This window comes from Amblyomma mixtum, chromosome 5 (genome assembly GCF_055824585.1).
Source record: "Amblyomma mixtum isolate Tamu chromosome 5, ASM5582458v1, whole genome shotgun sequence".
NCBI lineage: Eukaryota > Metazoa > Arthropoda > Arachnida > Ixodida > Ixodidae > Amblyomma > Amblyomma mixtum.
Genome location: NC_143016.1, coordinates 89,717,878 through 89,731,851, shown reverse-complemented (window position 1 = coordinate 89,731,851; position 13,974 = coordinate 89,717,878). Strand labels below are relative to the sequence as shown.

The 13,974-nt window shown below is 48.6% G+C and overlaps 1 protein-coding gene across 1 annotated transcript; it reads left to right on the top strand.

Annotated features, from left to right (window-relative positions):
* The first annotated feature begins 510 nt into the window (after window positions 1-510).
* Window positions 511-13,704, top strand: TH1 (negative elongation factor complex member TH1). Its single transcript, XM_089545525.1, has 5 exons — window positions 511-934; window positions 4,462-4,686; window positions 7,306-7,500; window positions 9,414-10,064; window positions 12,514-13,704. The coding sequence occupies exons 1-5, from the start codon at window positions 641-643 to the stop codon at window positions 12,934-12,936; spliced, it is 1,788 nt and encodes a 595-aa protein (XP_089401651.1). The 5' UTR covers window positions 511-640; the 3' UTR covers window positions 12,937-13,704.
* Window positions 13,705-13,974: the final 270 nt, after the last annotated feature.

Genomic DNA, 13,974 nt, shown 5'->3' with positions numbered 1-13,974 from the left:
AAAAAGAACATTAAGGTGATAAGTTACGCGCAAAATTTTTGACGAATAATTAGTTTGTTGAAACAAGGAATAAGGTTGACTCAAGAGCATTATAGATAACTTTTTAATCAAATGAAAAATATAAAAGATCTATAATCAAAACTTTGCAACAGAGGTCTACGATCTCACAGGAGATATTTCTGACGTTTCATTTGAGTACTAAAGATTACTGAAAGAGAAGGCCAACGCCATGGCCAACTTAAAAAAACAGCAGTTGCTAACATTGGGCCGCGGTCCGTGGCGTTTTGTATTACTCTGCTAGCCAATTGCAACTGTGAACGAAATCAGTTTTTTAATATTTGACTAAATCAAACAATCCACATAACAGAATTCTAGAGCTGATAATTTTTATCTGTTGTTAAGCTTCTTGTTTACATAAGAAGAAACATTTAATCATCGGATTACTTTTTTGTCGTGGAGGGATTCTGTGAGCGGAGGCTGAATGTGGGCGGTGCTTCACAAGAGAAAACAATCCGTACCAGCATCACAACGCCAATCTCAGCCAAGTCAAGTTGAGAAACAGCAACAGGCGGAAGCGCGAATAGCGCTTGCTTTCAGTAAAAAAAGTTTGTAGTAGTTACCGGACATATTCTGTAGGTCGATGATGGAGGAGTACGATGAAGACCGGGCATGGGAAGAAGGCGACGCCGATTCACCTCTGGGTGAAGATCAGGAGGCGCTCGTGGAGCGAATCCAACAAGAGTGCATCGAGAAGTTCAGCAGCTTGGACTTCATCATGGAACCCGGCATCTTTGTGCAACTGAAACGCTATTTCCAGGCAGGCGGAAACCCGGAGCAAGTCGTGGACCTGCTGCTTGAAAACTATCAGGCCGTAGCCCAGACGGCAAACCTTCTGGCCGAGTGGCTAATTATGGCTGGAATGAAGATCACAGAGGTAAGCCTGTGGTGGTGGTGGTGGAAAACATTTATGTACACCCTTCCAATTTTTTAACCTGAACGCACGAGTGTCGACTGCCCGGTGCTGCGGCGCCGGAAGAAGGAGAGGAGATAGCTTGCGAGGGCAACGGCACGCCCTCAATTCATGCTGCTGCAGTACGGTTCATCTGCTAGGCTGTTCTGATTAGTGCGGAGCAACCCGTGCCCATCATCGGCTGTTATGCATCGAAGCCCCAAGAAGCTGCGAGCAATTGATTTTATCCGCTGCATGTAGCGTGGGTGATTCTGAAAAGAGAATACATTTGGGAACAGCCTAGCATGGCCAAGAAACCAGTTGCAATCGTTGCTTACAAAAAAGCCTGACTGAAGTGGAGCCTTGCTATTTACGGTTTAATTTCGCTACTTAAAGCAAATGCTCTCGAGACGGTACCCACATATGCAACCGCAGCCTAGACTCGTGCCTGGAACGCTACACGTTTGCACCATCCCAGAGCCATAAACACGCATCAGTTAGAACACGAAACAAACGCTCACAGAAATCGGCCACAAAAATTGCTTCGCAGGGGTTGCTTCGCACGAAACGGAACAGCCAAGCAGACGACGATAGCTGTAGCGACATGATCGGCGCGCATGCTCATTCCCTCTCCAGATTTCCGCTCTTCTTCGCCTATGGACCGCTGCACCGGGCAGTCGACGCTCGCGCGTTCAGGTTAAAAAATTGGAAGGGTGTACAGGTATAATACAGGAGGTTATGCATGAGCTGACCCAGAGGGGGCCAGCCCCTACAAATACTAGGGGGAGGTCCCTAGTTCGGGACCCCAGTGGCATCGGCCGCCGCCCAGGCTCGCGCGACCAAGGCCCGTTGGGCCTGCAGGTCAGAGCAGCCGAGCAGGGTCGCCTCCCAGTCCTCCCGGGTTGGGTTGGGGTGAGGGGGGATAGCAGGGTTGGAGGGGCAGGCCCACACCATGTGGTAGATGTCCGAAGACTTCTCCGCACAGTGCGGACAGCTGCCCAAGAAAGAAGGGTCGAAGTGTTTCAGAGCTGCCGGGCACAGCAAAGTATTAGTATACAGGCGGAGCAGAAGCCGCTCCTCCGCCTTTGACAGACCTTTACACGGGCGGGGACAAAGACCATGGCCAGATTGATAGAGTAAAACGATGTCTTTGAAGGTGTAAGCTGGAATAAATTCGAGTTCCTGATCGTCAGGGTCGGAGGGGAATGTCCGGTGAGAGAGCGCGCGGGCGGCGGCGTCAGCTGCCTCATTTCCCTCAAGGCCCATGTGAGCGGGAGCCCAAACGATACGCCGGTGCGCGGGGTCACCGGTGTAGACGCTGTTTTGAAGAATGCGGTAGGCTAGATACTATACCCAGCCCTGCTCGACGTTCCGACATGCCCCTCGCGAGTCGGAAATAATTGTTTTTGAATTGGAATCAGATGCAGCCAACGCAATGGCGACCTCCTCCGCGTGTGTTATGTCACGGGCTCGGAAAGTAAGGCCGTTCACTGTTGTGGATTGGTGGACGACTGCGGCTGTGTACCATCCCCCATGGTGGGGGCCTGAGGCATCCACGTAGAATACGCCGGGTTTCGATCCATAGTGGCGGGCCAGGGCTTCCGCCCGCGCCAGGCGCCGGCCATTATGGTCCTCACGATTCATGTTCGCGGGAAGAGGGCGCACGTGGAGGGCGCATCTCCACTGGGATGGAATACGTACGCGCTCTTCCATGAGAGTGGTGTGTTGGATGTGTAGTCGGGCAAGGAGGCGGCGACCCGACGATGTCTTCGAGAGACGTGTGTATTGGTTAGTCAAGTGGGCTTCCCGGAGCTCCCGAAATGTGTTCACCATGCCTAGCCCCGGGAGGCGCTTGTTGGAGGTGGTCACGGGGAGGCCTAGAGCCCGCTTAATAATTTTGCGGAGGATGACTTCGAGTGAATCCTCTTCTTTCTTCCGCAGGTGGAGGTATGGAGTCGAATATAGAATTCGACTGGTTACAAATGCATGCGCCAGCCGCAAGGCGTCCTTACATCGTAACCCCCGCGCTTGTTAGAAACCCGGCGTACCAAGCGGCCCACCTGGTCCCCCACCTGATGGAGTTTGGCCAATGTTGTTTCTGACCGTCTGTCTTGATGTATAAAGAGCCCCAGTACCTGGACTTCGATATTTTCAGGGATTGGACCTGTCTCGAGAGACAATGAAATTTTGGCTGTGCACTTTGGTGAGGGGCGTATGTGCACAAATTCAGACTTTTGGGTGGAGCATTGGAGGCCGCAGCGGCGAGCATAACGGTCCACTATGGTCGCCGCCTCCTGCAGGTTAGCCTCAATGTCTGCAAGGGAACCCTGCGTGGCCCACAGGGTGATGTCATCAGCATACAGCGCATGCAGCACACCGGCGACAGCGCCCAGCTGGGCTGGTAGGCGCATCATAGCCAAATTGAATAAGAGGGGAGAGAGCACCGCGCTCTGGGGTGTACCCCTGGTTCCTAAATGAAAAGGGCCATGTTCTTTATCCTGGATCCGAATGTAAGATTGTCTGTCGGTTAAAAATTGCCGAATGTATTGAAAGGCATTTCTGCCGCAGTTAGTTTGAGAGAGGTGGGTGAGAATGATCTCGTGGGTAACGTTGTCGAATGCACCCTTCAAATCCAAGGTGAGTACGACCTTGTCATTGTGAGGGCATTCCACGAGGTCGAGGACAGCCCGATTGAGTTGTAGCAGGACATCTTGTGCAGATCTCTGTGGGCGAAACCCGAACATGGTGTCTGCGAATAGGTGTTTGGATTCCATGAACTCGGACAACCTGTCACGTACCATCGTCTCCATGACCGCCGTTCGCGGAGCGCTGTCTTGAACACGAGCGTAACGTGACTAACGTAAACAAGCAATCTGAATTGGCCCTGGACATTTTTCGGGTGCTGTGATTAAACTAGACTGATGTTGCGTAGCTGACTTTCGATCCACCTTGATTGTTTGATGGTTTACGGGAGTTTAACGTCAAAAAACGACAAGCTATGAGGGGCGCCGTAGTGAAGGGCTCCGGAAATTTCGACCACCTGGGGTTCTTTAACGTGCCCTGACATCGCACAGTACACGGGCCTCTAATATTTTGCCTCCATCGAAATTCGACCGCCGCGGCCGGGATCGAACCCGCGTCTTTCGGGTCAGCAGCCGAGCGCCATAACCACTGAGCCACCGCGGCGGCCTCGACCCACCCTACTTTCTCACCGAACGTATTTGAATCAGCAGAAGCTAATAATTCTTTTAACCTTCTAATGCTCCAATGGTGTTAGTCTTCAATTTCAACTTTTTTTTTTTTTTTCACAGTGCAAACCTTTAACTTGCAGCCACATGAATGCCATAAGTTTGCTGTGTTGAGACGTGCTGCATATCACCCATACAGTGGCCCCTTGCCCGCGTGCCCTTGCGCTGTGGTAACAGTATCTAGCAAAACTGGTGCAATACTTAATAGCAGTCAAGGCTTGTCTTGTAGTTGGTCATAGTGTGATGCTTCGATCATGGCTTCAGGTCCAGGGCCTTGTGGAAGACCACTTGAAGCAGATGATCCTGAAGCATTTCGACCCAAAGAAGGCCGACTCCATCTTCAACGACGAGGGCGAGACACCCGGCTGGTTGACGGAGATGATTGAGCACCCCACCTGGCGTTCGCTCATCTACAAGCTGGCTGAGGAGTACCCGGATTGCCTGATGCTCAACTTCACCATTAAGCTCATCTCAGATGCCGGGTTCCAGGTAGAAAAGCCCGGCTCACAGCTGCATGAAAAAAGAGTATTATAAACAGAGGGACAATACTAACTATAACATGTATAATGGGGATGTACTGAGGGTCAGTGGTGGGGAATGGGGTGCTCATGCACCCTGTTTTTCTTTAATCTAGTTCCACATCTTCAAGAAATAAAAGCTTAGGCTGCAGGCTTGACGAGGTTCACCAGACTGCTAGAATGTCTATATCCCCTATAGTGTGCCATATTTGACAACAGACATGAATATCGAAGAGAGTGAACCAGAACCTCAGAAAAAAATGAAGTGGTGCTCCTTGGCAATAGCATAGTACAGGTTGTCTCATTAATGCTATGCATCATTGCTTTCACCATGTAACGCTGCCATTTTTGTCTGGAGAACCACACTTGTAAAGCATGCACTTGTGTACAAAGCAGTGTGCGCAAATTTGATGCTGAGGGCTATAGTGCTTCATTGCATCTTTTTGCGCTGCTTTAATGCAATTCCAAGTAAAAGGCAGCACCTAGCAGTCACCCATCTTTATTTCATCTTTGCAAGGCAGTAGGCAGAAGCAATGTACAATCTTTGCCAAAAGTAACCAGGCTGCCATGAAGGCTGCGAGAGCAGGTGCGCGGCCGTGCAGTGGCGTTGCGTTCGCTGACGTTCTTCAGCTTCAAGGGTATAGCAGCTGATCTAATTTCGCACCCTCACTCTCGTTGTTTCAATGATAAAAGCTAGGCACATATGATGTGCGGGCTGCGCTTTCACGTTTTCGGAGCACGTTTGTGCCGAGCGAGGGCACTCAGTATAGCAACGGTGCTGGTTGCTCTTTTCGAGCAACTGCCCTGAATGAAGCAGATAGGTCGCATTTTTCACTATATAATTACGTGTGCTTAAGTTCTCTGCACCGCTGCTGAAATGGATCAGCAAAATGGCGCTTTTCTATGCATTTGATGTGTCTAAATTAAAGCAGGGTAACAGACTACGAAATTTAAATATGCTTTTTCTGGGGCGCCATGCGTACTGCCACTTTATGCGGCTTAAGTACAGAAATATAGGGAAGCTTATTAGCCCTTTCAAGCCCTCTTATCTCTATTTTATATTTACAAGCCATGCCTGCTAGCTCCTTAGTTACGCTGTGTGTGTTACACTGTATAAATCTGTGCAATGCTTGATTGTAATAATTTCTTGCATTTGCTTGTGGGAAAGATTTTTATTCAAGAAATAGACTGTGATGAAGCCTTCCTCATGCTCAACCATTAGGTGCACTTGATTAATTTTCTCAATAGGCAGAGCCCTTTATTCCTGGGCAACAATGTCTCGCAAACCAAACACATTCGCCATAGAAATGAATAACCCAAGCTCATGGTGTCAGAGCTACTGCCTGCTTTTGTGTTTTCCGATTTTATCTGACCACCCCCTTGATCGCTTGGAGACCATTGACACACCAAGGCATCAGCAACACTTTAGAGGGCAACTGTTTCGTGCAACCCAAAGGCATAGTGACAACTGAGCCTTTTCCTCCCATTTTGAATTGCCCGGTTAGGATGCTCTTGAAGGCTCAAGCCAACCACTCAGATGACTTCTCAGCTGACCCCCTCTAACATATGTCTTCCTTAGTAGCAGAGTAAAAGACAGACCGGTAAGCTTTACTATCGGGCGTAATGCGCCCAATAGCATTCACATTAGAGGTTCTACTTTGCTGATTTCTGAGCAGACAGCTGTTCTCTTTGCTCTAGTGTCATGCATTTGTTGTGACGTAAGCCAGGAATAACATTGTTTTAGAAGAATAAACCAGAGGACTAACCGGAGGGGCTAACAGGCGTGGTTTGCAAATATAAAATAGAGCATATTTCTGTATTCGAGCTGCATAAAGTGGCAGTACGCAAGGCGCCCTGGAAAAAGCATGTTGAAATTTCGAGGTCCGTTACCCTGCTTTAATTTACAGGCACATCAAACGTGCAGAAAAGCGCTACTTTGCTGATCTATTTAAGCGGCGGTGCGCATAACTTAAGCATGCATAATCATGTAGCGAGAAACACGACTTAATTATATCCGCCTCAGGGCAGTTGCTCAAAAAGAACGAACAGCACCACTTCTTACTGAGCACCCTTGCTCGGCGCAACCGTGCTCCGAAAACGTGAAAGCTCAGCCCACACATCATATGCGCCTAGTTTTTTATCATTCAAAGAACGAGATTGAGAGTGCGAAGTTACATCAGCTGCTATACCCTCGGTGCTAACGATCACCGGCAAGCACCAGCGAACGCAACGCCGCCGCACGGCCGTGCACCTGCTCCCACAGCCTTCATGACAGCCTGGTTACTTTTGGCAAAGACTGCACAATTGGAAAGGTTTCATTTAACATGCAAAAAGACAGAGGGTCCATCATGAGTGCAGGTTGCCATTGCCACAGCTTACTGAGTAAGCTGTGGCCAATGGGAGTATTGTTTAGGTGGACCAGGAAGGAGGCACTATCAGGAACATCCTTGCAGTTACGCTTCTGTTTGCTGGTGCCAGTTTTTTTTGTGTGTGTGTTGTTTATTTTTAATCACGTTTGTGGACATGTGCTACAAGCTTGCTGTTTACACAAAACATTGTACCCACTTTTCCCTTGCTATGGCCTCTGTAGGCTGAGATCACGTCCATCTCAACAGCCTCACAGCAGCTAGAAGTGTTCTCACGTGTGCTTCGGGCTGCTACGGACAACTTCCTGGAGGGTGGCGAGGAGCGCATGAGCCAGAACCTATCCGAGCTCACACGCATGGTCTGCCACGGAGAGCACACCTACCTGTACAGCCAATCAGTGCTGCACACGCTCGCACAGGTGAGCAACTCCCTTGTGTCTACCTTTGCTTCCTAATGTTTCCTGTTTCCTAGGTGAGCGAACTGAGCGGTGAAGAGAACACATATTCCTAGGAGAAAGTGACTGGTACAGGCCTAGAGACTAGGCCATAGACTTTTCCACTAAGACATTGAGGGCCACTGCTGCATTCAGCATTGGACTGTGGGATCAGCGGTAAACACCTGCGTGTAGAAGTGGCATGTGACCCTTGCACACTGTGCCCACAGTCCAAAAGTAAGGTGTTCCAAGGGTCATGAAAATGTCTACAGGCAGTCAAGAAAAATGGCATTTGTAGTCAGTCAAAATGCACTTTTATTGCTGCTCAGCAGGATATGCTGCTCACTGATACATGCAATGATTCCGTACTGGGAGTCCCAATGTGGGAACGAGGATAGAACTAAGAGTACCCACTATGGAGGCAAGATTGCTCTCCTCAGCACTGCTTCTTTCAGCCATTGGAAAAATTGTCATCGGTCTTCTGTCTCTCTAGCTGTACCCATACATCCTGGTGAAGTTGTTCAATCCAGCACGATTGATGTTCGGCAGCATGTTAATGCCCAGCAGCATGTTAACTTACTGATAAGTCAGGCAAGGAAAGCACAGAGAAATACTCTTTTTCTCTACAAATCTCATGTGATCCGCCTGAAGGAATGGGAGGGACCATATTCCGATTTTAGTTAACGCCTGTTCCACTCAGCTTGACTGTTTCTTCTTTGATTACGAAAACTTTACATATTTGTAGTTTCATTTTTTTGGTTGGGTGAAAATTAGGGGTGTGCGAATATCAAATTTTTCGAATACGAATCGAATACGAATACTTAGTTCCGAATATCGAATCGAATATCGAATAATCAAGGACAGACGCATTTAGTCACTACCAAACATTTATTTGGGCACCCAAGAACGTCACAGTTCAACTATCGATGATCAAATGAACACAAAACGTGTGTATGGCTGCACAAAAAGTATCAAAGTCTCGAACATTATTCTTAGAAGAGTGGAAATATCAGAGAAGATGGCTAGTGCACAGCATTGATTAAGGCTAGCTTGCCATCAGCACAAAAGCGCATTGCTGGGATGACGTAAAAGGTTGGCGTGAAGGAAAACCAGCTGCATCACATGGTCAGACAGAAGTAGTTCCCTTCTAACTGAACGACTCCTCCAGCTACAGAAAATGCCCTCTCACTTGGCACTGACCTGGCACGTATTGCGAGGTACATCGTGCACAGCTCTGACTACACCAGCTTCGCAGGTATAGCAACAAAAAAGCTCACCAGCGCAGTCAGCTACGGCATGGCCCTTGGAGGAAGAAAGAATTTTCCTTCCGTGTAGGCGCCGCCATGTTGTTATATATCTGTCGATAGGGCTTGCGGAACGAAATGCACGCCGGTGCTCACAATGAATATTCGGCTAGATACGAATATTCGCGTCGGGTCGAATATTCGAAACAACACGAATACTTGGATTTTGAATCGAATTCGAATACTAAAAATATAATATTCGAAATATATTCGAAAATTTCGAATATTCGCACACCCCTAGTGAAAATAAAAATATAATGATTTTCATAGTGACAGATGTGTATGTAACTTTTTCTGGGGCAGACAGCATTGTCATCATTATATATCTGGACAGAAAATTCCCATACCTACCTAGTGGCCAATGGGAGTATTGTTTAGGTGGGCCAGGGAGGGGGCACTATCAGGAGCATCCTTTGTGTGGTAACATAATCCAAGTAGTGGCTGGGTGAATGTAAGCCTTTGAGTGCGTTTTTTTTTTTTTTCATAGGGTCAGGAGGTTACAGCTATTGCAGTGTCAGCAACTCTGGGAGTTCTCCAGTTCCTAAATGTTCTTTTCATGCTATTTCACATCCTTGTACCTCTCCCACAACACAGGAGCCCCGTGGAGGCTCCAACGTCAAGCGGCTCGCACAGGAGATCAGCCGCTACGCTCAGCGCACGGGCCACGACCCAACACCCATCACCATGGCACTCAATGGTGCGGCCGCATACCCACGTGCCTGCCAAGCCCTATCAGCCATGCTGTCACGGGACGCCCTCAACCCAGCCGACGTCACCGTCCTGCACAAGATGTACCAGGCACCCGACCCACCACCCGTTGAGCTCCTGCGAGAACCCCACTTTCTGGACCTCCTGCTGGACGCGCTGTTCAGGCCTGGCTCACGGCTGAACCCCGAGCACAGGCCCAAGTATGTCTACCTGCTGGCGTACGCGGGCAGTGTGTACGAGACGCGCCGCAAGGGTGTCCGGAAGTCCCTGAACCGGGACGAGCTGCGGGCCACGCAGCAGGCAGTCGAGAAGGTGCACACCCTGTGCCAAGAGCGCCGGGGCTCCTCTGAGCTGGTGCCAGAGCTGGGTGCCCTGTTTCAGGCCATGCGGTACCCTGTGGTGGCCCTCGGGGTGGTCCACTGGGTGGAGCACACAGTGTCGGACCCCTCGTACTTCAAGCTGTCCACAGAGCACACACCGCTGCACCTGGCCCTGCTCGACGAGGTGGTCGTCTGCCACACTACTTTGCACCAGAAGGTGGGCCACTGGTTCATCAGAGTGTGGTGCGATGAACAAGCTGGTAAAATGGGAGTAATTACTCATTGGCATCCACCCAAGCGCAGCCATACGGCTACAAAGGAAAGCTATACAGCTTTCACAGAAACTTCGCAGTTAAAGAAAAATTAGTCCTGGTCCAGGGTTCGAACCCGGGACCACCGCTTCACCGGAGCAGTCGCTCTACCAACTGAGCTAACCGGGACGGCAAACTTATGGTAGGGCGAGAGCGAATTGATCATTAACTCGAAGTGGTGTCATTTTGCATTTTGCCGATAGGAAATAAGTGTAGATGGGGATGCAGAAGAAACAGTGGTTGTAGTGGTTGCAATTTTTGGCAAAGGAAAGGCATAGTAATTAGGCTCACTCAGGGTGGATACCCGAGGAAAGGAATAGAGGACTGGTGAAAGCAGGAGAGAAGTGTAGGCACGTATCGCACACACTGTAGTGCATATGTAAGTGGGGTCCAACTTGGTTGTGTTCGGGTCTGGCAAATGTCGGGATGCCCACAGAATGGGGCATGAACTTTCATTTGAGCGCTTTCGTATGAAGGCTTCGGTAGCCAAGGCCTCATTTGTCCCAAAATTTTCATTTTTGAAAGTGCATAGCCTGCAAGCTGTATTCTGGAATTTACGGCACGTGTACCAACATGCACAAGGAGCTTCATGTGGTGGTGTGGTCTGCCGAGCCATCTCTGAGTGACGAGAACAGTTCCTGTCTGAAGGTGCCATGCAAAAACCGACTGAACTCGCCAGTTACGCAGCTTAAGAAAAGGACAGCTGATGCACACATGCCACGTGGAAGACCATCTTTCGGGGACATTACCTTCTCCACAATGGCTGCATAGTGTTCTGGTCATGTAACTGCTTGGGCCAGACGATGCATGTTAGGTACAAAAAAAAAGAATTTTATGCAGCTCTCTTACTGTTCATAGGCGGAGGCAGTGCTAGCTGGGCAATATTCTTCTTATAGCCCACTGTAATGAATGTCCTCATCGTTTGACGAATTAATAGCTTGTGTGCTACCATTTGCTAAGAGCTTACCTTTGCTAAGGTTTCTGCCGTGCATTTGTAGAGTAACAAACTCCCGCCTGCTGCTGTTTTTGCCTAGTGAGCTCACCATGGGAAGTTTATCTGAATACATTGCTGACGAGGCTTTCATATAAGCATTCTAGCATGCATTGCAGAAGTTGACGCGAGTTAACTTCATCAAGGGCCACCCGACAACCCATTAGGTAACTCAAGTATATTGCATTGGACATGGGACCGTACCCAACCTTCATAGCAGCCTCATCAGGGAAAAAAAGGGGGGTAAGCGTGGCACAAGGGAGGCCTCAGAGTTTCAAACTGTATGCAGAAAGAAGGGGCCACCAACTGTGGAATCGCCTTAAAAATTTGTTATCCATAGCCGAAACTTTCTTCTGAGCACTTTCAAGTCTTTTCTCATCATTCTCAATGCTTTTGCTAGCACAGCAAATGTTCATGATGCTACACCCATTGATCATGCTTCATACTTTTTGTTGTTCACATAACCCGATTGACGCCAGCCTAACGTGGGGCTCACAAAGGTGTCATGGCCTGTTCTTTTTACCATTGTGTTCCCATTGGCATCTGGTACAAATTATGAAAGGAACAGCGCCCACCATCCATCTGCCACATGACAGCAGTGTAAATGACATTGTATTTGATGCACAAAAAATTTGAAAATTTTTAAGATTATAGTCTATACAGCGCACACAGAGCCGCTGTATTTGCTTCACGTGTTCACCAGCACATTATCTGACATTTTCTGATTGGGAGGACCTACATCTGTTCAAAGAAAACGTTTCAGGTCTCCTTTATTGACATGTAGTTTGGTCCCAGCAATTCATACATCATTTAAGTTTGAAATCTGCTAGTTTTGCACGTAATGTGGTTGTGGGAGATTAGTACCTTTTACGGTTTGGACCCACAAAAATGTGCTGTATACTTCATTAAGACAGAACTGTTCAGATTTTTTCTGTCTCTCTCCGTCTGTCGTGGCCACATCTGTGCCTGCATAACTTATGATCGCACATCAGCAAACCCCACCCACCAGAATGGCACAATGGCTGTGGCATTCGACTGCCAAGCATAAGTTTGCAAGTTCAGTTACTGATGTGTGCAGATATTTTGGTGCACGTACCCAAACTCCAGGTGGCCTAAATTGATTTTCAGCCGCCAGTTACGGCTACCCACGGCCCACCATGTTACTTTGGCATGTTAAAGTCTATCAACAACCCTAATTGTCCACTACAGAAGTTCCCCTGTGGGGCTGCAACAGACGCTGCAGCAGATGCTCCACCCATTCACAGAACGCGTGTGCACTGGCAAAGACAGTGCCCATATAGAGTGCTACTAGTGTGGCAGCTGTAGCATACAAGTCCTCTACAATCAGCCGTGGGGTCTCGCAGGTGCTCGACCTGCTGGTGAGGCTATTTGAATCGCCCCCCCACGAGGAGCTGGATGTGTTGGTCCAGCTGGAGCGGCGGAAGATGCTGCTCGACCGCATGGTGCATCTGCTGAGCCGTGGCTGCGTGGTGCCCGTAGTCACCTACGTGCGGGCCTGCTGGGAGCGCCAGGATACGGATGTCTCACTCATCCGCTACTTTGTCACCGAAGTGCTGGACGTTATCGCGCCGCCATACACGCCTGAGTTTGTTCAGCTGTTTCTGCCCCTTGCCGAGAGCGAAGAGATCACGGGTGGCCTGCGCGGAGCAGCCGCCACAGAAGGCGGCGGCGGAGGAGCTTCGGGTGGAGGGTGTGGGAGTGGCGAAGGAGACGCAGTCTCAGAATTTGTGGTGCACTGCAAGGCCAACTACATTGTCATGAGTTGAGGTGCACCGCAGTTCTTCGTGTAAATAGTGGCAGTCATGTCCCTTTCTTCTGTGATAGTTGACAATGGCAGTGTTGCAAAGGCAGAAAAGTGCCTGTGCCGTAAACTGCTGCGTCATAAATTCAATGCACTGTGCATATCATTGGTTCAGTTCTCTTCTGTGGTCTGTGGACTTCTAACAGAATCCACTGTCCTTGATCTGCCGGTGCGGGCAGGGCACATTTCTTCATCTCGCCCTTTCTAATATAAGTACATATGTCCTTGATCTGCACACTGCAACATTAGTGTTTGCATTTCATGAAAGGCACTCGGACATATTGTGGCATGCTAGCAGGTGTCATAATCCAATACATAGCCCATCGTTTGAACATATGACATGTAAAATGTGTGCAATAGAAAACCCACCTTGTATTATTTACCTCTTCATATTTTACTTTGGGAATATATTTGAGGATGCTCTCATACACCACTGTCATGGCTGCTTGGTTCCAGCATGTCATCACACTGATAGCATTATTTGGGAGGTATTCACTGTGTGAAGTGCATCTCAGTACTGCACGTTTTTAACTCTGCTAGGTTTTCTGGAGATGGAGATTTTGTGTAACTATAGAGTTCCAGCACAGCAGTGATGACTTGTGGATTTGTGCTTACTCTTCTCTGCACCTGTGTGAGCAGCAACGTTCCATCCACACCAGGCGTTCTGCATTGATGTCACTGTTAGCCCTCTTCAAAACACTGTACATAACATAAAAATATGCCAAATCTGAAATGTATTGCAGCTTCTCTATTCGTCACTGAAGAAAATTTGCATGTTTTTGGCTTAACGTATTAAGTTTTCGCAAGCGTGCTGGTTAATGCAACAGCTATGAATAGCGCAGTTGTAAAAAGTTTATGATGGTACATAACCCTCTGAATACAAAGAGGAGAAAGAAAAAAGTAGTAGCGCTAAGCTTACCAGTTTAGTGCATTAATCAGCAAAAGCTGATTGGCATTAGTGGCTCAGATCTCTAAAGTGGCAGGCCCGTTTTGGAGTCTCACC

Bases quoted from the DNA above. Each gene is read 5' to 3' on its own strand.
- TH1 (XM_089545525.1), top strand. From the start codon at position 641: ATGATGGAGGAGTACGATGAAGACCGGGCATGGGAAGAAGGCGACGCC. The intron at 935-4,461 runs GTAAGCCTGTGG...TCATGGCTTCAG, and splicing joins CTGGAATGAAGATCACAGAG to GTCCAGGGCCTTGTGGAAGA. The intron at 10,065-12,513 runs GTGGGCCACTGG...GGGGTCTCGCAG, and splicing joins ACACTACTTTGCACCAGAAG to GTGCTCGACCTGCTGGTGAG.